Raw genomic sequence first — 27,409 nt, forward strand, 5'->3', positions numbered from 1 at the left:
TGTAAAATTATACCTGCATTCCTGAATAAATCCGATTAAAAAATAAATGTGTACATGTACGTACATATGTGTGTGTGTTATTGGATTTCTAAATTTTGGTTCAGTATAACATTTTTATCTCAGTTAACCATAAGTGAGGCTGAGCTTTCATTTACTGCTTTGTTTTCAGAAAGAGCTATTTGTCCCTTTTGTTTCTTTTTCTGGAATAATTTGCATAAGTTTGGGATCATCTGTTTCTTTTCTTTTTCTTCTTTTTCTTTTTTCTTGGTAGAAGTCACCTGTAAAGTCATCTGGGCCTGGTTGTTTATTTGTGTGGTGAAGTCAATTTTGTTAATTGTCATAAGTCTACTCATAGTTGAGTCAATTTTGGTAAATTTTATTTTTCCAGGAAACTGTCATTTATCTGTTTTCTAATTTATTGGCACAATGTTCATAATATTCTCTTAGTTTAAAAATCACTGCTGTATCTGCTATGTTCCCTTTTTTGTTAATCTAATTTGTAAAAGGATTTAAATTTTACTTGTTATTTCAGAGAACCAGCTTTTGTATTTTGTTTTCTATTATATTGATTTCTGCGTTTTCCCCTTCAAATTTCCCTAGGTTAACTCTGCTGTTTCTTTATTAACTTCTTGATTAGTTATTGAGCTGTTCATTTTCTAGCCTTCTCTAATATAACCAGTTAAGGTTATAAACTTTTCCTTTAGGTACTGTTAAAACTGCATTCCACAAATTCTGATATGTATTTCCATGACAATTCAGTTTCAAATATTTCTCACTTTCCATTTGTTTCTATCAATTTCCCTTTGCCCCTCCAGACCCACTCACTTCCTCCCCTCTCCACCCTGCTCTCTGTCCCACAGGTTGCTGTGTCCTCTGTCTTCCAGCTGGGTTCTGCTAGTGGGAATTCCTGGCAAGAGATGGTAGAGGAGAAGGAAAACGAAGTCAGGGTATTTATTTTCCTGGTTTCTTCTCTGTGAGATTGCTGGTTACATCCCTTGACAGAAGGTCACTGCTTCTTAAAAGATGGCCTGTTCTGCAAATAAGATTCTCTTTTGGTATTCCAGTAACTCCTCTATCTCCTGTCCCTTTGGACCTAGAGGTTGTGACTGTTCCACTGTTGCTAGTCCCAGATCCTCCATTGTCCCTTGATTCCCATATATCCTGCCCACATCTTTAAAATTTGTTTTTTTAAAAATTGAGTGACCATTTGTTATCTGTTGGAACCCTGAATGATACACCACTTTTATTTTGTCTTTGGTCCATGACTTATTTAGAAGTTTGTTTTTAATTTCCAAGTATGTGAGTTTTTTAAAAGTTATTCTTTTAAAACTAACTTCTAATTTTTAACTGATCAATATTTAGAGAACATGTTCTATATCATCATGATTCTTTGGCATTTGTTGAGAATTGCTTTGTGGTCAATTTTTATTTTGTTCCACAGGTGCTTGAATAGAATAAGTATTTTCTGTATCTCTCCTACTTTTGCCGGAGAGATGGGGGTTGTTTAATTGTATGTTTGTCATTTCTTCTTTAAAAATTAATTTTTCTTTATACACACTTGAGATCATGTTACTAGATGCATACAGATTTAGAATTGTTTTATCTTCCTGGTGATTTGTTCTTTTTGTCATTATATAGTGACGTCTCTTTATCTCTAATGATACATTTTGCTTTAAAGCCTATTTTGTCTGAAATGAATATAGCTACTCCACCTTTCATTTCCTTAATAGTACTTCTGCATGTCTTTTTTACTTTTCCCTTAATTTTTCTTTATCCTTATGTTTTAGGTATATCTTGTTTCAACAGCATATAGTTGGATTTTTTTAAGCTACATAATCTAATTATCTGGTTTTTAAATAAAAGAAATATTGTCATTTTAGTTTACAATCAAAGTATAGTACATTTAGGATTCAAGGGATTTGGATTCCAGTCTCTACCCCACCATTGTGTGACCTTGAGCAACTCTTTCAAACTCTCTCTCAGGAGAGTAGTGATAAAATAGAAGTGTTGAATCAGATTATCTTGAATATCCCCTCTAGCTCATTTACTGTCATTCCCTTCAATTACAGTAACATGGTACAAATTGATTTGTGACAGGGACTCTTAAAACCAGACCTAAAAATAAAAACAAAATCCTAGTGTAATTTGGTGAAAGAATTCAAATAGTAACTGACGTTTAGCTTTGGGTATTTGCTCTTTGTCATCTAAAACTTTAATTTTCCGTCATTCAATGTATAATACTTTTGCAGTTCAGTTTTCTGAGGATAATCCATGTTTTTTAAAGAACATATTTTCCATGATTTGGGGGATATATATAAATATATTTTCTTGTGATTCTAAAGGTCTTTCATATTCTTTTCTTTTTTAATAAATTTATTTATTTATTTTTGGCTGTGTTGGGTCTTCGTTGCTGCCCACGGGCTTTCTCTAGTTGTGGAGAGCGGGGGCTACTCTTTGTGGCGGTGCACGGGCTTCTCATTGCGGTGGCTTCTTTTGTTGCGGAGCACAGGCTCTAGGCGTGCAGGCTTCAGCAGCTGTGGCATGCAGGCTCAGTAGTTGTGGCTCATGGGCCCAGCTGCTCTGCAGCACGTGGGATCCTCCTGGACCAGGGCTCGAACCCATGTCCCCTGCACTGGCAGGTGTATTCTTAACCACTGCACCACCAGGGAAGTCCCTCTTTCATATTCTTTAACAATCCAAAACTTATTTTCAAGGTTTTGTTATTAGTTTCCTGCCTCCTTTTCTTTTAGCTTACATTTTAATTTCTACAAAATCTTTTCTAGAGTTGTGGATACCACGATCTTTACCAGTTTTTCAGAAGATTAATCTAAAAATGACATCACTATATCTGAACCCTAAGACCTTGGAAATAAACCTACAGATCTCATTGTTAGTCTCTCCATTTAATGGAGGTACAGAAATAACTGCATCTAGTTTTTGCAGAGAGACTATTTTATTTGGAACCCCATTTTGCATGGTTGGCTATAGTGACACAGACTTTAGGATTAAGGCCTTTAGGAAGGAAGAGGTCACACTGTTTCTTGCTCTGGTTTTCACCTCCATTTTTGCACCTTTGTGTCAATGTGAACCAAACAGCTTCCCAAATCTACAACTGGTTCCTGGGCTTCCTCAACCCATCTAGAAAACTGCAGCAACCTAGGAGGTTGTCATTTAACCGACAATACTCTTGGTTAGGAGTCTGCTTTCTTATACACCAATCATATAACTCTATGGTTACTTTGATTTAACTTGGTTATTTTTTAATTCATCCCAATAGCACATCTACAGACTCTCAGGATGGGTCAATTCTCCAGATGACTCATCTCATCTTTTATTGGGCCATTTTTCTGTGTAGATGCAAAATATGTAGGTGGGAGGTGGGAGGCTAGAACCTAAACTGAGTCTCTTTATGTTCAAGGTGGGGGGATCACCAGATTTGAGTGTAATCCTGTAATTGTTTTTTAAAGTACTTTAAATCATATAGTTAACATACTAATATTACCTCTGTTTAAAAATAAAGGATAAAAAACCCCTCAAAGTCCGCTTTCACCATGCCCCCCATTGCTCCCCTCTCTTAGAGGTAACCATTATCGTTTTGAGGACACCTTTCCAGTGGCCTTTCTATACATTTCTTTCCTATACTGTATATACATATACACATTTTTTTTCCTTACATAAATGACACCTTCTCATTTTATAGGTGAGGAAACTGAGACCTTGAGGGGAGATGTGTTGCAAATTTATTGAAGGAAAGTGGACTGGACCACGGGTTCTGGTATTTTACTTCTGTTGCATGGGCTGCCGCACTAATCAATTAGTTTAGAGGCTGGGGAGCAGGTGCGAAAGTCGCTTTAGTGCAACGATGTAGGATTTGTATTTTGATAGGAGTTGCAGGAAACCTAGCAGAGGGCTCTGGAGTTGCAAAAACAAAAAATATACTGTCATCGGCAGTTGGGTCGGTTAATAAAGCTTGTGAAGCTGAAACGCAAAGAGCCTACTACCTACCAAGCCCTTCGGAAACTTAGGAAGCAATATCGCGTCTCTGAGACTGGCCTTGGAGCTTGGAGAGGAAGGCACCAGAGGTTGCAATGAAGGATGCGGTGGCGGACAGCAACCGAGCAGCCAACCCGGGGATCAGAAAGCTCTCCCGGACCGATCTGGAAGTGCGCCTGCGCAGGCCGCCGCGGGGGGCCTGGGCGGGCGGGGCGGAGCTTGGGGGCGGTCAATGAGCCTGCGCAAACCGTGCGGCGAGGTGGGGGAGGGTGTTCCGTGTGTGTCTGTGTTGTTGTTCGGCGGCAGCGGCGGCGGCGGTAAGATGGCTGCCCACGGGGGCTCCGCGGCGTCCTCGGCGCTGAAGGGGTTAATTCAGCAGTTCACCGCCATCACCGGTAAGAGACGCGGTTACCGGAAGGTGGAGAGTGGGGTCTGGAGCGGGCGGCCGGTCTGCCCTGGGCTTCCCTTTACCTTCATGCATTCCTCCCTCGGGCTTTACCCACAGCTCTCGTCCTCCCTCCTGAGGAAGAGGCAACGACGGCGTCGGGTCTCCGGGTTCAGGCGGGAGACACCCCCTCACCCCCGCGCACCCCATACCCTCGTTCTTGGTCTTCTCGCAGTGTGGAGGGAAACCTCCCCACCCCCTTTCAGCCCAGACCCGGGGAATGGGCCGAGCTCATCCTCCCCCGCCGGCCCGGGGACCTGGGGGCGGGAGAGGTGGGGGGCCGCACCCGGGCCACCGCCCTCCTCCTTCATCATCATCGCCTCTTCTCTGTGCAGCCTTGGGGTGCAGCGCATCCCCTCACCTCCTTATTCCTTTTCTCCTTGGCCAGGTCATTCTCCCCCCCCCGTGCCTGGCCTGCCCTTCCCCTTTCTGGGCCCCTCGGAGCCATCGCTGTGGCCCTGGCGTGTTCGGGCCCTCCCGCCTTAACGGCGAGGCTGGTGGGTTCGGCAGCGCCTTTACCGATCTCGGGGGATAGGCCGCCAGAAAGGGGGGGGTGCTGAGGAGTACCCTCCAGACTGAGGTTTTAAGAGAAGAATGAGGGGGAACCCCCCCCCCCAGACCTTAATAGGAAAGGCCTGGAGGAATCCTCGGTGGCGTTTCCCACCTCCCCATTAAAAAATAATAAAGACTGAGACGATGGCGCCAGGGCCTCCTGCTGATAAAATAGGAATGATGGCAGAAACTTCTTTGAGACAAAATCAGTTTCTGGATGTCAGTATCCCCCAAACCCTCGGTTTTTCTTTTCCTTTGGACCCCTGCGAAGGGCAGACGCAGATCCTCTTACTGCCTGGAGGAAAGGCCCTAAGCCATTCTATGAATTCTCTCTGTCTTGTTCTCTGTGATGGTGCTGAACTTTTTTTGCATGAGTTATTAGAGGGCGGAGCAAATGATGAAGTTCTCCTTGGAGTGATTTGAGAGAAGAGTACTACATGTGCCTGAGTGTAATTTTGCCGTTCTAGTTTGTCGTTTTGTAAGGAGGTCAGAATGTTAGCAGATCTATACTTTATTTGGTAGTTTGTTAGATGCAGAGAACATTTCCATTTTGAATGTATCCAGAGTTTGACGTGCAAGATCTGGTTAAGTGAAATTTTATGTTTTAACCACTACCGGTTGTTGCGAGTTGTCGTTTTAATAGTTAAAGCTAGTTTTATTTTTTACTTTGCAGCGATAACCATATTTTTGATGCATTGTCTAGCTTGTGGGCATGAAACATCAAGTCAAAGTTGATAAAGTAAAATTTGTAACAAAATTGGGATGAGAAATGGAATGATAACTTTTCTTAATATTTAAAAATTGTGATTGGACTATTATATTAGAGATGTAATGCATTTCCCAGTGTCTAAGCAGATCATTGGGAAAATCAGAAAATTATTGCTGTATTATGTTTATATAGAAAAATCTTTGTAGTGAATTACATATAGAAGTGATTATCATTATCTTTTCTTTAGATTTTCTAGAGGTGGTTTAAGATGCCACCTATTTCATTCCAGTTTTTTATACTAACTACCACTTTAGGAACTCAGATTGTTTTAGTCTCAAATTATTTCTTCTAATGCAACATTTTTGGTATGTGTAGACAAAACCCAAAATGTGGTGAGATGAAGTGACTCACTTAATTGCTTTAATTCTGTTTCTGTCAGCTAGTCTTCATGGCTTGTTTCCTGGTCACAGGCCCTTCTATTCCTGAATCAAGTTGGAGACCCTCAGTAGACAGTGGTATCTGGAGGTCTGTAAAAGCGAAAATACCTTATTAGATTGTTCTTAATGTATTATGGATTTATAATAACTTTTTTACAAGATAGTAATTAAATATTAGAAACACATGATTGACCCCTTTACTCCCTTTAATATATCCTAAAAAAATTTGTGTGTGTGTGTATGTGTGTGTGTGTATATATATATATTTTTTTTTTTTTTGGCCGCGCGGCATATGGGATCTTAATTCCCCGACCAGGGATGGAACCCGTGCCCCCTGCAATGGAAGCGCAGAGTCTTAACCACTGGACCACCAGGGAAGTCCCCACTAATATTTTAAATTGTAGTATTTATGACAGAAAGGTATTTGAAATTTATTTATTGCTAGATGAATGAAACTGACCTTAAGAGTTTATGCTCTCATTTCAAAAAGATTTTACTTACTTGGAAGCCCAACATTGTGGTAAAAGCAATGCATTTTCAAAAATGTGAGTCTTACCTTTTCTGTGGCATTTAGAAGTAGAGAAAATTGAAAGAATTTTAACTTTTATTTCTCACTAAATAGAACAGATCTCTCTCACACTCTCTCTCTATGATATGTGAGTATGAAGTAATGACTCTGACTTTTAAAAAACATTAAAAAGATATCACAACATGAAATAATTTTGAAAAAAGAAACACTAGTTCATTCTCACAATAGCAATATTATTTATTTCACATATTATCTTCCAGTTCTTGTTTACATACTTATTTTTATTTTTTAAATTACTTTAAAATTATTTTTACATTGTGGATCATAATGTACATAATTTAGAATTCTGAAATTTTCAATTAACGTTACATCATAAACATTTTTCCTATGATTAAACCCTTTGATAAGCAGATAGCCAAGGGAAGTGATGGTCTTTGAAGTGGTCACACTGAGAAGCTATGTACCTTTACCGTTGATGCCATTAGCATTATTTCAAGCTACATAGAAAACCAGTCCTGTTATTTTATAGTCTACCACATTTTACAGTATTACTCAGTTTGATCTCCCTTGATACTCTCATACATGGCTTAGACTGCTGACTACTTTTAGAAGTTATATCAGTTCTCAAAACCTGAGGAAAGAATGTGCCACTGGATCTGAAGGTAATTCCAAAAGAGCAGTTTTTAAAAATGTTTTGAACCACAGCAGTATCCCATTAACACCAACTTGGACTGACATCCAGCCACACATATACAAAATGCATAGGTGTAATCAGAATAATTCATGAGATGAGGGAGATATAGATGCTATAGAATAGGTAGAAATAAATACACAATCAGAAGGTAAGGCCAAAAAGTGAGGGAATAGAAAGTGAGGCTGAGAAGAGTACAAGTGGTTGCTAGTGTAGCATTCCATAAAGCTTTGTGTATAGTAGGCATTCACAAACTTAATGAAATTATAGAACCCCTTTAGTTTAATCTTTTTTAAAATTGTTGAATGAATGCATATTTGTTAAATTAGAAACTCTTGGTGTTGGTAGTATTTGGATTTGTGGTCAACTTCCATTCATATTCTTTCTACAATACATTTTTCTTGGGTTAGTATTAAAGTGTATTTAAGTTCTCTATGTCAAGAAAGGTAGTTGCAAGTGTTCTAGATATTGAAAGAAAACTCTTCTGGAATTTTAAGAACTATTTCAAAGAGTGTTAATGAAGTTTGAGCAGAAATTTAGGGAGGGAATAAATTTTTTTGAGTTGTGAGTAGACTCTTACTAGTAAACTCAGTATTTATTAATAGACTACTATGTGCCAGGCATGGTTCAGATCTTGGGGATACTACCATGAGCAAGACATGGTGTCTGTCCTCAAAAAGCTTAAAGGTTAATGGGAATACAGACACATAAATGGGTATTGTAATACATTGGGATAATGGTAAGGAGCTGTTACGGTAGCACAAATGAGGGAGGTCAAGAAAAGCTTCCCAGAAGAAATAATTTCTTAGCTAAAACCTGGAGGAGAGCTGTTTCTGACAGGAGAAACATGTGCAGAGACCTGGAGGAAAGAGGGACAGGCATACATATGGAGACAAGAAAGGAGAGACAGTAGGTTGAGGGAATTGATGATAATTCCAAATGAAGAGAACATAGCTTGTGTGAGATGCAATAAATGGGGCTGAAGAGATAAGAGGGTACCAGATTAGGAAGGGCCTTGTAACTCATGTTAAGAAATCTTGGCTTTATTCTGAATGTAATGGGGAGTCAGTGAAAAGTTTTAATTAGAGGAGTGACACAGTCATATTTGGTTTTTTCAGAAAGAGCTGCTTGGCCATAGGGGAGAAGAGGTAGGCATAGACATCAGTAGAAGACTGTTGCAATAATTGAAGATGCTGGTGTCCTGAAATAAGTTAGTGGCAGAGAAGTGGACTCTGAAAGGTAAGGGAAGAATTCAGAGGAGTCAGAATGAAGCTTAGGATTCTGTTTTGGACGTCTAAGTTTATAATAGTACAATTTGTGAAGGTATGGAATAGTAGCAGAGGTTTGGGGAGATGATTAGTTCAGCTTAGGTAAGTTGCTGCCTGTGGGACTTCCAAATGGAGCTGTTCAGTAGGGAAATGAATATTTGGGTCTAGAAAGAAGAGTGACATCTGATGAGTCATATTGATGGCAGTTGAAGCTATAAAAGTGGATGTGTCCTTTGTTCCAGGACACAAAGCTGAAGGAACACTAACATCTAACAGACGGTAAAGAAGAAAGTACAGAGAAGGATCGGAAGAAACCAAAGATGTAGGAGGAAAACCAGGAGAATGTGATGGTACTTTAAACATTAGGAGTAGGGTAATATGTCAGATATTATGTAGGCACTTTAGGAAACCAGAAATCATTGAATATTCACAGATTTTTCTTGGTTAGGGTTGGAAGACATCTTAGAAACCATATTGACCCATTTCTGAGTTAAAATGAGAAATTGAAGGCCCAGAGAAGTAAAGTGATTTAGGGTTATATGTCTTAGGTCAGTGCTTCTCAAATTTATTCGTAGGAAAGGACCGCCCCCCCCCCCCGACCCCTTTAAAAAAAAATCTTCATAGACCAATACTTTAATTTTTCTTTTTTTTTTTTTGGCTACGCCACACGTGGCTTGTGGGATCTTAGTTCCCCGACCAGGGATCGAACCCGGGCCCTCAGCAGTGAAAGGAGGGAATTCCCCATAGACCAGTGCTTTAGTAATAATGCAATAAAAATTAAGTGTTTAAAAAAATGAAATAAAAAGAACACATACAAAATATAAACCCAAATTCTGTTAAAATAAAGGGTATAATTTGCATACAGTAAAATGTAACATTTTTAGTGTAGAGTTAAAGTTTTCATAAGTGCATGCAGTCGTAAAACCACAATAAAGATGCAGAATGGTTCTTTTTTTTTTTTTTAATAAATTTATTTATTTATTTATTTATTTATTTTTGGCTGCGTTGGGTCTTGCTGTGTGCGGGCTTTCTCTTGTTGTGGCGAGCGGTGGCTACTCTTCGTTGCGGTGCGTGGGCTTCTCATTGCGGTGGCTTCTCTTGTTGCGGAGCTCGGGCTCTAGGTGCGCAGGCTTCAGTAGTTGCGGCACGTGGGCTCAGCAGTTGTGGCTCGCAGGCTCTAGAGCTCAGGCTCAGTAGGTAGGGCACACGGGCTTAGTTGCTCCGCAGCATGTGGGATCTTCCTGGACCAGGGATCGAACACGTATCCCCTGTATTGGCAGGCAGATTCTTAACCACTGCACCACCAGGGAAGTCCCCAAGATGCAGGACAGTTCTATCCTCAAAAATTTCCCCCTGTCCCTTTGTAGTCAGTCCCTTCTCTCACCTGTAGCCTAATCTTTTTGTCTATTGTTTTTCTTTTCCAGAATGTCATATAAATGGAATCACAGTATGCAGTCAGGCTTCTTTTGAGTCTGGCTTCTTTTACTTAGCATACTGCGTTTGAGATTCATTCATGATGTTGTGGTATGAGTAGTTCCTTTTTATTGGTGAATAATATACCATTGTATGGATATACTACAATTTGTTTATCCATTCATTAAATGAATGGATAATTTTGTTGTTTCTTGTTTGGGAGATTATAAATAAAGCTGCCAAAAACATTAGTGTACAAGTGTGTGAATGTATGTTTTCATTTCCTTTGGATAAATAATTAGGAGTGGGATCATATGATAGGTGTGTAACTTTAAAAAATGTCATACTATTTTCCTAAGTTACTATTGATACATACACCATTTTGCATTTTGTCTTTCTCTGTCTGACTTACTTCACTTGGTGTGTAATCTCTAGGTCCATCCATGTTGCTGCAAATGGCATTATTTCATCCTTTTTTATGGCTGAGTAATATTCCATTGTGTATATATACCACATTTTCTGTATCCGTTCCTCTGTTTATGGACATTTAGGTTGCTTCCCTGTCTTGGCTATTGTCAATAGTGCTGCAATGAACAGTGGGGTGCATGTATCCTTTCAAATTATGGTTTTATCCGGATATATGCCCAGGAGTGGGATTGCTGGATCATATGGTAGTTCTATTTTTAGTTTTTTAAGGAACTTCCATAGTGTTCTCCATAGTGCTTGTATATAAATATTTAAAAAAATATTTTCTATTCCTCAATACTTAAAAACTCCAGGATGGGAGACCAGTGAGGAGGTTGAACTTTGATCTTACGTCTTGCAACTGTCACCGACTCTCATTTCCTTGGTGGATAGTCTGGCTGGCTTTATTATCATTTCTAGGGGAAGTGTAGAACCAAAAAGTAACCACTTTGTGTCCCTGTCATTTCTGTGCTCTATCCCTGTGGGGCAAGAAAGGGTCTGTAGAGGGATTTTTTTTCTTTTTAAAAAAAATCTCTGTGACTACCATACTTAGGTTCCTTGATAATAGTGAAGAGACTGTTCTTTTGGCATTGAAAATAGTGTAGAGAATAGGTATAAAGGACTACTAAAGTTTGAAATGTCTCTTGATTCTTCTTTCCAGCTGTGGTGGAAACATAGACTGCATTACAGGTTTGGGGCTATTTTCTATATGAAGTTATTAAAGGAGAAAGAGTGTGAACTAAGAGGCAGCAGCAAGGAGATGGCCACTGATAAATTGGGTGCCACAAGCTGGGTTAATGCCTTTGGTGCCATTAGCAAGCTAAAGTAGATGGAAGAAAAGGTAATGGATAAATAAAAAGTGCATGTGGTGAGAAACAGTCAAGTGGGACTTCTGCCATAGATATGGATTATGGGGTGTTATGGACTGAATTTTTGTGTCCTTCCCAAAATTCGTATTTTGAAATCCTGAGCCCCCAGTGTGATGGTATTAGGAGGTGGGGCCTTTGGGAGGTGGTTAGGTCATGAGGGTGGAGTCCTTATGAATGGGATTAGTATACTTAAAAGGAGACCCCAGAGAGCTATCTGGCCCCTTCCTCCATGTGAGTACACACGGAAAAGACAACTGTCTTATCAACCAGGAAGTGGGCCTGTACCACACACCAAATCTGCTGGAGCCTGATCTTTGACTTCCCAAGCTCCAGAACTGTGAGAGATAAATGTTCGTTGTTTAAGCCACCCAGTCTATGGTAGTTTTGTTAGAGCAGCCCGAACAAACTAAGACACTGGGTTAGATTAAGCTATCCTGCTGCTACCTATAATATTGAGACCTCAAAATAAGCCCATGAACAGGTTTACAGGTATTTTAAATCTGCAAGTTTCTTTTAAAGGCCCCCCTCCCCCTTTTAAAAAAGATTTGTTCTTCATTCTGAATATAATAAGAGAGAATTTCAAATTTTTTTACGGCTGACTCATCAAAAATTGTTATTACCTCTAAGTATATAGGTAAAACTTGTAACTTGTTTAAATTTGTTTATCACTGTTCCTGTCCTCTATATCATTTAGCCCTCCTTACTTTTCCTTTGCCCTCTCAGTTAACCTTCTATTCCTCTGTTTAGCTAAGTGGAAGTGTTGTTGGCATTTTGGCTAGGACAGTTTCTTGTTCTGTAGGACTGTTCCGTTCCTTGCAGAAGATTTAGCGCTTGTATGAGTCTCCTGTGGCTGCTGTAACAAATTACCACAAACTGCAGTGCTTAACACAGTTATTCTCTCAGTTCTGGAGGCCAGAAGTCTGAAATGAAGGTGTGAGAAGTCTTTAGGGGAGGGGAGACGTTTTCCAACCTACTAAGGCACCCCTGGCTTCTCTCCACTAAATGCCAGTAGTGCTCCCATCCCCTAATCATGAAACACCAAAAATGGTGTCTCACATTTCTAGATGTCTCTACTACTTCCTGACATTGAGAACCACTGGAACCTTTAATTATCCTTCAGTTATCTTCTGTTTCTAAAATGATACACTTGGGACCTCCCTGGTGGCGCAGTGGTTAAGACTCTGTGCTCCCAATGCAAGGGGTCCGGGTTCGATCCCTGGTCAGGGAACTAGATCCCACATGCATGCTGCAACTAAGAGTTCACATGCCACAACTAAGGAGCCCGTGTGCCGCAACTCAGGAGCCAGTGAGCCATAACAAAGGAGCCCACAAACCACAACTAAGGAGCCCTCCTGCTGCAACTAAGACCCAGCGCAACCAAATAAATAAATAAATGTTTTAAAAAATGGCATATTCCTGGGCCCTACCCAGACCCTTCCAATTGGAGTGGGGGCAGGATCTACATTTAAAAAAAAAAAAAGATACACTAAGTGATACAACAAGTGATAAACTAAGAATGCCTGATTATACAAGCACAGATGGCTCAGATAATTTGGCTTTATTTAAGAAAGTGAATGGTGTACTTTGCTTCTTGGGGCCCTCTCTAATACTGCCTTCTTCAGTCTTGCCAGAATTTAGCATGTGCTTCTTTTTTAAAAAATCTCATAAGTAGAGACCCCTTTTATGGAAAGCTCTTAGGTCACTATACTGACAAGCTCCAGTGATGGAAGTTATCCTGTCAGATTGTCAAAAGATATATGATATGCTGTCTATAGTTTAGATTCTAGCACTAAATGGTTAAGTGAGGATTATAGATAAGAATGGCAGTTCTCACTTTGTTATACAGCAGAAGCTAACACACCATTGTAAAGCAATTATACTCCAATAAAGATGTTAAAAAAAGCAATTCTGAGTCTCGAGTGTTGACACCTTCTGCCCCCCAAAATATCACAGTTATTATTTCCTTTATTATAGCTTTATTTTTGTCTTAAAGTCATTCTCGGTATAATCCCTTTTACTAAATTCTATTTTAATCTATAGTTCAGTAGATCTCTGAAATACTCACCTATACTTTTATTACATTTTCCTGTGTTTCTACATCAGCTCTTTTTTTGGGGGGCCACTTGCAGGAACTTAGTTCCCCCACCAGGGATTGAACCCAGGCCCTTGCAGTGAAAGGGCCAAGTCCTAACCACTGGACTGCCAGGGAATTCCCAGCAGTGGTCATTTTTAAGTTGAATTTCCTTATGAACAAATTTCAAAAGGAGTGAAGCAGCCGGGATTGGTTGCTATTATAGCAGAAGGGAGTTTCGATCCCCCATCAGCATGTTCTTTTTTTTTTTTTTTTTTAAATATTTATTTATTTATTTGGTTGTACTAGGTCTTAGTTGCAGCAGGCGAGCTCCTCAGTTGCAGCACATGGGCTCCTTAGTTGTGGCTCGCTGGCTCCTTTGTTGCAGCACATGGGCTCCTTAGTTGTGGCATGTGAACTCTTAGTTGTGGCATGCACGTGGGATCTAGTTTCCCGGCCAGGGATCGAACCTGGGCCCCCTGCACTGGGAGTGCACGGAGTCTTAACCACTACGCCACCAGGGAAGTCCCAGCATGTTCTTTGTGCCTTTTGTGGTGCTTTAGTGCAGTGTGGTGAGCACCTAGAGAGACAAGAGCCAAAATGGTATAAACTCAGGCATTTAATTCTCTGAAAAGAAAAAGATCAGTAGATGTCATTCAGAAGCTAGTTTTAGGGTTTATTATGTGGCAAAGATAATAGTTCATGCATCTCTTGCTGGAATAAGCAGCCAGAGTAGTTTACATACAGGAACCTTTTAATTTTCAGAAGCTGCTGTGTAGATAAATTAAAATGGTGGAGTACAATAGACACTGAACTTTTAGACTAGCATTTAAGAAATATAGTAATGTAACCAGTATAACTAGACACAGTGTAAAAATATTAGAAAAACACTGAAACAAAGCCTCAGGTTTTATGAGTAATGATATAGAAAGTTTTCATCAAATTTGTACTGTTTTTGCCCCAAGAGTTTGTATTTAATTACCTAACATACAGTTGGCTACTGGGATATTTGAACTCCTCCTTTCCCTCAAAAAGTTGAATTTGTTTTTATTTTGAGATTTCACTTTTTTTTTTTTTTTTGGCTGTGTTGGGTCTTTGTTGCTGCGTGCGGGCCTTCTCTAGTTGCGGCAAGCAGGGGCTACTCTTCGTTGCTGTGCACGGGCTTCTCATTGTGGTGGCTTCTTTTGTTGCAGAGCACATGCTCTAGGCGCATGGACTTAGTAGTTGTGGCACGCGGGCTCAGTAGTTGTGGCTTGTGGCCTCTAGAGTGCAGGCTCAGTGGTTGTGGCACCTGGGCTTAGTTGCTCCGCAGCATGTGGGATCTTCCCGGACCAGGGCTCGGACCCATGTCCCCTGCATTGGCAGGCGGATCCTTAACCACTGCACCACCAGGGAAGTCCGAGACTTCACTTTTTTAAAGTGTTTCCTAATGGTGAGAATATAAGTCTGTATATACTAGAACTTGAGAACATTTTTTTTTAATTATTTTATTTTTATTGAAGTATAGTTAGTTTTTACAATGTTGTGTTAGTTTCTGGTGTACAGCAAAGTGATTCAGTTATACATACATATATATATATTCTTTTTCTTATTCTTTTCCATTATAGTTTATTACAAGATATTGAATATAGTTCCTTACGCTATACAGTAGGACCTTGTTGCTTATTTTATATATAGTATAGAATTTGAGAACTTTTGGTTCAGCTTGACTGAGGACTTATGGAGAGAGAACTGGTTTGAGAAAAGTGAGAACTGGCCAGTTCAGTGAGTTTTTAAAGTCTGTAAGGTAGAAGAGCTAGCAGAGACAAGGATAGAGATAAGGCCCTGTGGAAAAGTAGTATCTATTCCTGTATCTACTTTAGGGTGAGGAGAGAGGGGGAAGGTCCACAACTTAACAGGTGGGTATTTGGTGTGTTGTCAAGAAAAATGAGGGGACTGGGACTTCCCTGGTGGTGCAGTGGTTAAGAATCCGCCTGCCGATGCAGGGGACACGGGTTCAAGCCCTGGTCCGGGAAGATCCCACATGCTGCAGAGCAGCTGAGCCCGTGCGCCACAACTGCTGAAGCCTGCACACCTAGAGCCCGTGATCTGGAGAGAGAAGCCACTGCGATGAGAAGCCCATGCACAGCAACTAGAGAAAGCCCGCATGCAGCAACGAGGACCCAACCCCAACGCAGCCAAAAATAAAAAAAAAAAAAAAAAAAAAAAAAAAAAAACGAGAAGAAGAATGAGGGGACTGATTTTACTGCTGTCACTCTCCATATCATACAGAGGCATGGCATTGTAAAGTACCACCAAGTGATCTGCCTAGGTTACAAAAACACCTGCATCTGGAGGGAATGGTACAGAGGTGAGATGAAAGCAGAAGGGTATAAAATAGGAGCGGTTTATAAGGGCCAAGTCTTGTGTGCAGCTCAAGAGAGATGAAAAGTTTTCCAGTCAGCAGTGCAGAACTGTTGAAACAGGGGAGACAATCAAATTTACATTCTTTTGCAATATAGAAGGTATATCAATAGGAGCATGACCAAGAGCAAAGAAATGTGATAGTTCATGTAAGAGATGTTGAAGGCCTGAACAAAGAGTATAGCAGTGAACATAGAACAGTATGGATAGGGGTGTTGTTAATTAGATGGAAGCTGTAGGATTTGTTGGTTGACTGATGGGCTGTTTGCAGTTGAAAAGAGAATAGTGGAGGAAAGTTTCTCAATTTTGAGTAATATATGAAGCCCTTTTAAAGAAAAAACATCCCTGGCCCTATGTAACTTAAATTACCATATATACCCAGATATAAGGCACACCCCAAATAAAAGGCAATTCTGTATTTGTCCAGTTCCCAAAAAAGATTTTTGACTGACATAAATATGTAAATTTCTAGAGATTTAAGTGAAATGATTGATGCTTTTTTATAATGTTATTTATTGATTTAACATTAAATCACAATATTGTATATTAATGCTTTTTTCCAGTCATGTTCCATGAAATAATTTTGTTCTTTTTTTGTTTTTTACTAGCATTTAGATATCTCTTTGTCAGCTTTCTGACAAAGCTGTAGCTGCTCAGTATCATCTAACAGTTTTTTGGAGCATGTGATTTTCACTTTATGTTGTTTGAGATATAGCACATTTAAAATTTGTATGTGATGCTTTCACTGGACATTTTATCTTAAGTTCATTTATCCTAAATACCCATTTGCTATTTGTGATTTCCACAGTGTAACCATATTGCTTTGTAAATGAAATTTAAAATATAAATATATGCGGTTTAAAATTCAAAGGATAGGGGAATTCCCTGGTGGTCCAGTGGTTAGGACTCGGCGCTTTCGCTGCCAGGGCCGGGATTCAATCCCTGGTCGGGGAACTATGATCCCACAAACGTGTGGCGCAGCCAAGAGGAAAAAAATTCAAAGGATATAGAAGGGTTGTTTTGGCTGAAGTCTGGCCTTTCTTTCCCCAGTGTACTAACTGGTTAACTGAAGTACTATGAGATAGTTTTAAGTCAGTTTATTAGATATTGATCACATGCAAGCGAACATGACGTTAGATGCTAGGGTACCAAGAAAAAAATCAACCCCTGTGTTCAAGAAGCTCCTGCTCTTTTGGAGGAGCTAGAAAGTAAACAAGTATTTACTGCTTAGTAGTATGTCCATGTATGTAATAGAAGAGTATCACAGTGGTGGGAGTGGGGAGGAGGTAGTGTAGAGAATGCTTAGCACAGGAATTGAAAAAAGTAACACTTATGGTGATTCTTGAGCATGCATGAACTAGACGAAGGGGGAGATAAGGAGAATAAGGGCTTTCCAAGTGTGTAATTTGGTGTGACTGTACTGAATTGCATAGGACGGAGAAGAGAAGAGGAAAAGCCAGAGAGATAAGCTGAGGTCTGATCACAGAGGACTTGCCAGATCATAAGAACTTTGGAATTTATACTGTGGGTGTCAGAGAGCCATTAAAGAATTTAAACTGTGTGTGTGTGTTTGTATTTGTGTGTGATAATCACACTTGTATTTTGGAACATAACTTCAGCAGCAAGGTGGAAGATAGAATGATGATCAGTTAGGAGCCTATTGTAGTAATCCAGGTAAGAAGAATTAAGGACTTGATTTAAAGCCTTAGAGATAATAGTAGATAAAAGAAAACAAATGAAAGATATTAAGAGCAGAGTCAGCAGTTCATTTCTGGCAGTAGGACTAAACTAGAGAGATACCATGAGTAACCCTCCCAAGTGAGAAGGAAAATCCTGAATAAAATATTTTTAAAAATCTCATAAAATGTATCATTGGGCTGGTGAGAAAGTAAAGAATATTCAGAAGCTAAAAATGAAATGAAATTGGAAATGAGATGTTAGCGAGGTTTTAAGTAAGCTTTCACCCTCGTTGAAGCTGCCCTAACTGGATGGCTTTGAACTTCTCTTTTGATGGCGTCAGAGGGCACAGGAAACAAGCTTGCAGCCTTCCTAAGGAGAGGAATCTGAAAGGAGAACCCTCCCATACATGAAGCTGGGACCTTGGCATTTGGGGAGTGGCAGGAGAAATCTTCTCTGAGAATTTATAACAAGGGTCCTTACAGGGTCACATTTCCCATGTGGGGTTTCATAAAACTTCAAGTCAAGAATGTATTTTATTTTATTTAAAAAAAACTTTTTTAAGAACTAACATTTAGTATTTACTTTATTATTTTTGGCTGCATTGGGTCTTCGTTGCTGCTCACAGGCTTTCTCTAGTTGCGGCAAGTGGGGGCTACTCTTCGTTGCGGTGCACAGGCTTCTCATTGCGGTGGCTTCTCTTGTGGAGCACGGGCTCTAGGCGCGAGGGCTTCAGTAGTTGTGGCGAGCAAGTTCTAGAGTGCAGGCTCAGTAGTTGTGGCTCACAGGCTTAGTTGCTCCGCGGCATGTGGGATCTTCCCGGACCAGGGCTCGAACCCGTGTCCCCTGCATTGGCAGGCGGATTCTTAACCACTGTGCCACCAGGGAAGCCCCAAGAATGTATTTTAAATAGTCTCTGTTTGGTGGTGCCTTCAGGTACCTTACAAAATCTATCAAGTTATCTTCTCTTAGGAGGGATGTACCTTCAACCCAGCCTTCAAAAATCTACAGATTAAAATTCCAAGCCACTTAAGATCATAGTCAAAAAAAAAATCACAAAGTGCACAAAAAAACATTGCATAGTGTGCAAGAGCCAGCAGAAACGAGACAGTGACCTCTAGAGACTGCAGAAATTTTATATTTTGTCTTAATAATTCCAGTAAGTTTGATTAATATATTAGATGAAATGAAAAGAAATATGAGTATGAAGTAAGGGTCTCTGAAACATGACCAGGCAGATTAGGAAACAAAACCCCCAGAACTTCTAGTTATAAAAAATTAACTAAAATTAAAAGCTCATGAACAGGTAAAAAACAAATTGGCACAGCATAGAATGAAGAGTTCTAACATACATCTAATTGGAGTTCCAGAAGGACATAAGTGTGAATGGAGGAGTAAGGTAATTTTTATTTATTTATTTATTTATTTATTTATTTATTTATTTATTTATTTATTTATGTATTTTTAACATTTTTCTTGGAGTATAATTGCTTTACAGTGGTGTGTTAGTTTCTGCTGTATAACAAAGTGAATCAGCTATATGTATACATATATCCACATATCTCCTCCTTCTTGCGTCTTCCTCCCACCCTCCCTATCCCACCCCTCTAGGTGGTCACAAAGCACTGAGCTGATTTCCCTGTGCTATGCGGCTGCTTCCCACTAGCTGTCCCTTTTACATTTGGTAGTGTATATATGTCCATGCCACTCTCTCACTTCGTCCCAGCTTAACCTTCGCCTTTCCCGTGTCCTCAAGTCCATTCTCTACGTCTGCATCTTTATTCCTGTCCTGGCCCTAGGTTCTTCAGAGCAGTTTTTTTTTTTTAGATTCCATATATATGTGTTAGCATATGGTATTTGTTTTTCTCTTTCTGACTGACTTCACTCTGTATGACAGACTAACTCCATCCACCTCACTACAAATACCTCAATTTCGTTTCTTTTTATGGCTGAGTAATATTCCATTGTATATATGTGCCACATCTTCTTTATCCAGTCATCTGTAGATGGACACTTAGGTTGGTTCCATGTCCTGGCTATTGTAAATAGAGCTGCAATGAACATTGTGGTACATGACTCTTTTTGAATTATGGTTTTCTCAGGGTGTATGCCCAGTAGTGGGATTGCTGGGTCATATGGTAGTTCTATTTTTAGTTTTTTAAGGAACCTCCATACTGTTCTCCATAGTGGTTGTGTCAGTTTACATTCCCACAAGCAGTGCAAGAGGGTTCCCTTTTCTCCGCACCCTCTCCAGCATTTATCGTTTGTAGATTTTTTGATGATGGCCATTCTGACCCGTGTGAGGTGATACCTTATTGTAGTTTTGATTTGCATCTCTCTAATGATTAGTGATGTTGAGCATCCTTTCATGTGTTTGTTGGCAATCTGTATATCTTCTTTGGAGAAATGTCTATTTAGGTCTTCTGCCCATTTTTGGATTGGGTTGTTTGGTTTTTTTTTTTGATACTGAGCTGCATGAGCTGCCTGTATATTTTGGAGATTAATCCTTTGTCAATTGCTTCATTTGCAAATATTTTCTCCCATTCTGAGAGTTGGCTTTTCATCTTGTTTATGGTTTCCTTTCCTGTGCAAAAGCTTTTAAGTTTCATTAGGTTCCATTCATTTATTTTTGTTTTTATTTACATTTTTCTAGGAGGTGGGTCAGAAAGGATCTTGATGTGATGTATGTCATAGAGTGTTCTGCCTATGTTTTCCTCTAAGAGTTTTATAGTGTCTGGCCTTACATTAGGTCTTTAATCCATTTTGAGTTTATTTTTGTGTATGGTTTTAGGGAGTATTCTAATTTCATTCTTTTATATGTAGGTGTCCAGTTTCCCCAGCACCACTTATTAAAGAGGCTGTCTTTTCTCCACTGTATATTCTTGCCTCCTTTATCAAAGATAAGGTGACCATATGCATGTGGGTTTATCTCTGGGCTTTCTATCCTGTTCCATTGATATATATTTCTGTTTTTGTGCCAGTACCATACTTTCTTGATTACGGTAGCCTTGTAGTATAGTTTGAAGGCAGGGAGCCTGATTCTTCTAGCTCCGTTTTTCTTTCTCAAGATTGCTTTGGCTATTCGGAGTCTTTTGTGTTTCCATACAAACTGTGAAATTTCTTTGTTCTAGTTCTTTGAAAAATGCCATTGGTAGTTTGATAGGGATTGCATTGAATCTGTAGATTGCTTTGGGTAGTATAGTCATTTTCACAGTGTTGATTCTTCCAATCTAAGAACATGGTATATCTCTCCATCTGTTTGTATCATCTTTAATTTCTTTCCTCAGTGTCTTATAGTTTTCTGCATACAGGTCTTTTGTCTCCTTAGTTAGGTTTATTCTTAGGTATTTTATTCTTTTTGTTCCAGTGGTAAATGGGAGTGTTTCCTTAATTTCTCTTTCAGATTTTTCATCATTAGTATATAGGAATGCTAGAGATTTCTGTGCATTAATTTTATATCCTGCTACTTTACCAAATTCATTGATTAGCTCTAGTAGTTTTCTGGTAGCATCTTTGGGATTCTCTGTGTAGTATCATGTCATCTGCAAACAGTGACAGTTTTACTTCTTCTTTTCTGATTTGGATTCCTTTTATTTCTTTTTCTTCTCTGATTGCTATGGCTAAAACTTCCAAAACTATATTGAATAATAGTGGTGAGAGTGGGCAGCCTTGTCTTGTTCCTGATCTTAGTGGAAATGGTTTCAGTTTTTCACCTTTGAGAACGATGTTAGCTGTGGGTTTGTCATATATGGCCTTTATTATGTTGAGGTAAGTTCCCTCTATGCCTACTTTCTGGAGGGTTTTTTCATAAATAGGTGTTGAATTTTGTTGAAAGCTTTTTCTGCATCTGTTGAGATGATCATATGGTTTTTCTCCTTCAATTTGTTAGTATGGTGTATCACATTGATTGATTTGCGTATATTGAAGAATCCTTGCATTCCTGGGATAAACCCCACTTGATCATGGTGTATGATCCTTTTAATGTGCTGTTAGATTCTGTTTGCTAGTATTTTGTTGAGGATTTTTGCATCTATGTTCATCAGTGATATTGGCCTGTAGTTTTCTTTTTTTGTGACCTCTTTGTCTGGTTTTGGTATCAGGGTGATGGTGGCCTCGTAGAATGAGTTTGGGAGTGTTCCTCCCTGTGCTATATTTTGGAAGAGTTTGAGAAGGACAGGTGTTAGCTCTTCTCTAAATGTTTGATAGAATTTGCCTGTGAATCCATCTGGTCCTGGACTTTTGTTTGTTGGAAGATTTGTAATCACAGTTTCAATTTCAGTCCTTGTGATTGGTCTGTTTATATTTTCTATTTCTTCCTGGTCCAGTCTCGGAAGGTTGTGCATTTCTAAGAATTTGTCCTTTTCTTCCAGGTTGGCCATTTTATTGGCATATAGTTGCTTGTAGTAATCTCTCATGATCTTTTGTATTTCTGCAGTGTCAGTTGTTACTTCTCCTTTTTCACTTCTAATTCTATTGATTTGAGCCTTCTCCCTTTTTTTCTTGATGAGTCTGGCTAGTAGTTTATCAATTTTATCTTCTCAAAGAACCAGCTTTTAGTTTTATTGATCTTAGCTGTTGTTTCCTTCATTTCTTTTTCATTTATTTCTGATCTGATCTTTATGATTTCTTTCCTTCTGCTACCTTTGGGGGTTTTTTGTTCTTCTTTTCTCTAATTGCTTTAGGTGTAAGGTTAGGTTGTTTATTTGAGATGTTTCTTGTTTCTTGAGGTAAGATTGTATTGCTATAAACTTCCCTCTTAGAACTGCTTTTGCTGCATCCCATAGGTTGTGGGTCGTTGTGTTTTCATTTTCATTTGTTTCTAGGTATTTTTTGATTTCCTCAGTGATCTCTTGGTTATTTAGTAGTGTACTGTTTAGCCTCCATGTGTTTGTATTTTCCACAGATTTTTTTTCCTGTAATTGATGTCTAGTCTCATAGCGTTGTGGTCGGAAAAGATACTTGATACAATTTCAATTTTCTTAAATTTACCAAGGCTTGAATTGTGACCCAGGATAAGCTCTATCCTGGGGAATGTTCCATGAGCACTTGAGAAGACAGTGTATCCTGTTGTTTCTGGATGGAATGTCCTATAAATATCAATTAAGTCCATCTTGTTTAATGTATCATTTAAAGCTTGTGTGGTAATTTTTAAATAGAAATGTCTGAGAGTTTTTCAGAACTGATAAAAGAAAACAGTCCTTATGGTGGAAGTCCAGTGAATCCCAAGGAGGATAAATAAAATCAGCCCCAGGAAATAGAGTGAAACTGCAGAAGACCAAAGGCAGAGAAGGTCTTAAAAGCAACTAGAGAGAAACAACAGATTGCTCTAAAAATGTTTTTCTTTAGTCTGGCAACTTACTTCTCAGAAGCAACAACAGAAGACACTGGAATGCTATCTTCAGTGTACTGAGAGAAAATAGCCGTCAGCCTTAAAAAAGAATATCCAGTGATGAAACTGTCTTTCAGGAACAATAGCAAAATAAAGGTGTTCTCAGACCAAAAAAAACACAAAAAACAAACAAAAAACCACACACACACCCACAGCCTTCACTGCAGGAGACTCTTAAGGGACACAGTTCAGGTAGAAGGAAGGTCATCCCAAGTGGAAAGCCTAAGATGGTTTTTTTTTTTTTTCCCTTTTTATTTTTTTTTCTTTTTCATTGTGGTTTATTACAGGATATTGAATATAGTTTCTTGTGACCTGAGATGCTTTTTAATGCCCACAAAATGTCCCACCAACTAGATTTACAATTTAGACTCTACTACTATTAGACATTTATGTTATCTATAATTTTTCAATTTTAACTAAAGCTATACTGGACACGTGTATAGACATGTTTATGCAGGTGTTTTATATAGGTTTATTTAGACTAAATTTACGTAGATTTATTTAGACTTTATATAGATTTATGTAGATTTATTTAGACCACATGCCCAAATTACTGGGTCAAGAAAGTAACAATCATTGTGTTTCTTGATACATGTTATAAAATTGATTTGTTAACGGGCTTCACCAGTTTACATTGCATCAAACAGATTATGCTTGCTTTACTGTACAAGTGAGTGTGTGATAGGGCCAGTTTTAAATGATGAAGATTGACATTTCTTACCAAATTTTGACTTAGTTATATCTTTGGCAAAAAGTCCCATCTCCCTTCTCTCCCATTGTTATTAAAGTGTTTCCTTTCTTATAGAAGTAGAAATTGGTAACTGAATGCATTCTTTCTAACAAAGTATTTCTAACTTTCTAGAGTGTAGTCTTTCATTTTCTTTTTCAGTTTATTAACAAATATATAGTCGGCCCATATAAAGAAATGGCAAATAAATGCTTTATTTAGTTTTTGTTTTATTATGAAGGAAGACTACTATTTTTAATGCTGCTGCTTTCTTTTCTAGCTCTGTATATTTCACAGTAATCAGCCAACAAGCATAGAAGTAAACAGTTTTTGTTTTAAAAATCATTCATTCTAAAGAGGGAAAAGTACTATTTGCTTGGGAATTCTGTAGTCTAATGTGAACTGAATGTAAGAAGGTGTCTTTTTTTAAACTTTTTTCTTGTTTTTATACTATTTCAGGTGCAAGTGAAAGTGTAGGGAAACATATGCTTGAAGCCTGCAACAATAATCTGGAGATGGCAGTCACTATGTTTTTGGATGGTGGAGGAATCGCTGAAGAGCCAAGTACCAGTTCAGCAAGTGTCTCCACTGTCAGACCACACACAGAGTATGAATTTATTATTTATTATTGGGAGCTACCCCCTGCCAAAATTGAGCAGTTACATTTTTACACGTTAGGTTAATTTTCTGTTTTGAACAAATTAAAAGTTGAAAGCATCTGAAAGTGTCAGGTGAAAATTTTTATACTTATATGCTTTAAGTTCTCTACAGCACTGTCAAGTCCATTATTTAATCCTCAGAAGAACCCTATAGGCTGGCATTATTATCCACATTTTACAGAGGAAGCAGAAGGATAGCCATTTCCCCAAGCTATACAACAATTAAGTAGCAGATATGGAAGGAAAGCCCAATAAAGCTCAGATTTCCCAATTCTGGATTTTCCTACATTGTCCCAGGAAAGTTTTGAGTTGTCATGAAAAATTTTTGAAGAAAATTTATGCCTTAAATAACTACATGTCGCTAATCTTTAGAGGCACCTTCAGCATATAGAACTGTAATATATAGAGGATAGTAACAGATGATAAATACATTTGGTGTTTTCTGCCCTTTACATTTGATACCAGTGAGAGTTTGAAATGAATATCTGTTAGGCAAAATTCTAGTAGTCTTTGGAAAATATGAGAGATGAATGCTACTTGAATGAAAAACATTGATTTTTGAGTCAAAATTTCAAAGATCCTTAAATAAGACTTTAATACTCATAGCCATTTATAACTCTTCAGTGTTTACAACATGAGATACTAAATAAGAAGAATCCCCTTAAATAGGAATAGGCAAAAACATGGATTTTATTTTTACTAAATTAGATTTAAAAAGCCAAATAAACATTCAGGACATGATTGCCTCTTTTTTTTAATCTAGTTCCAGATTCTAGAGTAATATTGTTTCCCCACAAAGTGTGAACTCTAGAGGTTATTATTTGTATTTTATATCAGTTTTTTCCTATCGATGTTGACTGTGTATTTCAAGTTTTATAGCCCATTCTCCACCAACATAACTCAAATCTTTAATGGAAATCAATATGAAAACATGATTTAGTTTACATTCACTTGAATAACATGTATTCATAGCTGATTTGGGGGGACATATCAGTCCTCACTGTTTAAAACATGTTTTCTTAATTGTACTTAAAAATAGTTTTGATTAATGAATGTCTTTTCCTGCTGAGTTACATTATAATTTGACTTAGATTATTTGTATTACTAATTGATTAACATTTGATAGTGTCACCTACTTCCTAAACTATAATTTTCTTTCTTTACAGTTCACCTTCTGTTCCATTCTTCCATTTTGTTGGGTAGCTAGCAATCTTGGAATAGATGACCTCAAACATGTAGTAATCAAGTCTTTCTGTATAGGGACTACTAATTAAGCCATCACCCTAATTGATGTATTTCATCAGATTAAGGCTTGTTTCTTGAGTAATTAAATTGCCTTAGATTGAGATAACTTTGTATATACATACACACACACACACACACACACACACACACACTGTAAAGTGAATTATACCAATAATGGAAAGATCTATTCAGGTAAAAGATGTGTTAGAAGTTTTTAGTTTTGCTAAGATAATGGCCTATTTCTCTTTGGTGAAAGAGATTTAATAGAGCTTCCTCTTAGAGACGCATTGTCTGTATTGCAGTATTGCAGTTCTGTATGTGAGCAGTGACTGAAATCCAGTAGGAAAGAGTGCTTAACATAATTTTGAATTATCCTTTATCCTTTACTCATTTGGCTTATTGTAGATTTCTTTGTCTAACTAGTTGTTCTTTGATTACAGAATGTTAGTTTTTGTTGACAAATGAGTATTGATACTGTATTAAATAAAGTATATTTTGAAGTTTCAACTTTTAGGTGTCAAAAACAGGGCCTTAAGCTCAGTTATTACTATTAGAAACACCTGAATGAAAAACATTAGGCCTAATGTAAATTAATATTTATTATAAGGGGAGCATATTAAATTTGAAACTTACTCTTACTTGCTATGAGCATTAATCAGCAGAGTTTCGTATTTGAGTTAAAACTAAAATAATTAAACTGATATATAAAGGGATACACACCATTTTTACAGCATATTTTAAATGAGTATTGTTCACTGGAAGAGATGGATTATTAGTAAACCCTCTGGAGGTAAACTTTGAAGAGTTTTTAGCTTTTAAAAGAGTATTTTTTCTGTTTTATATATGTTAGTGTCTATTTAATAAGTAATCCAATGGTACTACCTTTGTTAGCCAACTTCATAACTAGCATAAAATTAACTGCCTGTTTAAGCTTATTTTAATATATCTGTGATTTAATTATCTATTATTTGATATAGTGTTGATGTAATATTGCTTTTATTAAGCTCATATTTTCCATTAATTTTTTGCCTGAATTTTGTGTGTGTGTGTGTTTGTAAATTTCCTATCTTCTTTTTTTTCTGAAGAATTTAGGGCAGGGAACTTAGAGGAAAGGAGAAATATTTTTTATTTTTCTGTTTGTTCTCTTTCTTTATAAACCCATTTGCACTATCTATGCCAGGTACTTTATTCCAGTTCATCTCTATATGGAAATCATCTGACAATCATTTATCATAATTTAATGTGGTTCCTAAAAGTCACTAAATCTGTTGTTCATTTTATTTGTTAATTTGAATATGTACAGAATAGTTACAGTAAGAATAGGTAGCAGAAAACACTTTTCATTTGGATATTTTCCCACTTTTTTTTTTTTTTTTTAATAGAGAGGAAGTCCGTGCCCCAATTCCTCAAAAGCAGGAAATCTTGGTGGAACCAGAACCTTTGTTTGGTGGTAAGTTTACCTTTTTTCCTTAGCTTTATTTGACTTTACTGTTGTCTTCAGGATTTTAATGAAGCTATCAAAAGATATGAAGGCTTGCTCAGAGATTGTTACTTCAAGTAGAGTTGATTCTTATCTTGTAATTCTGTACTCCCCTTAGGAAAGTTGCACAGTTGGCTCTTTCCGAGGAGTGAGCCAGATTAAAAAGTTGATAGTTGTTGCAGAAGGCCAAAAGGAGGAAAATAAGCAAAAAGAACTGCTGCCTTAAAATGGAAACAAATCTATCATTAGATAAAAGACTGATTATTTTTTGTTTTTTGGGTACCCACTTGACTGCCATATCCTTACTGTCTTGATATGCTGTACCTTCACTCTTTTTTAATTTCTAGAAGTGCTGTTCTTGTATTGAAAAAAGGAGGAAGTAATCCC

The 27,409-nt window shown here is 38.0% G+C and overlaps 1 protein-coding gene and 1 pseudogene across 1 annotated transcript in view; one reads left to right on the top strand and one right to left on the bottom strand.

Annotated features, from left to right (window-relative positions):
* The first annotated feature begins 4,262 nt into the window (after positions 1-4,262).
* Positions 4,263-27,409, top strand: part of UBXN7 (UBX domain protein 7) — a 74,537-nt gene continuing 51,390 nt past the window's right edge. Inside the window, exons 1-3 of the mRNA XM_068546516.1 lie at positions 4,263-4,388; positions 24,098-24,245; positions 26,925-26,992. Coding sequence (XP_068402617.1) covers positions 4,316-4,388; positions 24,098-24,245; positions 26,925-26,992 — 289 coding nt within the window. The 5' untranslated portion in view covers positions 4,263-4,315. The remainder of the gene's footprint in view (positions 4,389-24,097; positions 24,246-26,924; positions 26,993-27,409) is intronic.
* LOC137766365 (uncharacterized) lies at positions 4,361-5,110 on the bottom strand (annotated as a pseudogene).

This window comes from Eschrichtius robustus, chromosome 6, assembly GCF_028021215.1.
Source record: "Eschrichtius robustus isolate mEscRob2 chromosome 6, mEscRob2.pri, whole genome shotgun sequence".
Classification (NCBI taxonomy): domain Eukaryota; kingdom Metazoa; phylum Chordata; class Mammalia; order Artiodactyla; family Eschrichtiidae; genus Eschrichtius; species Eschrichtius robustus.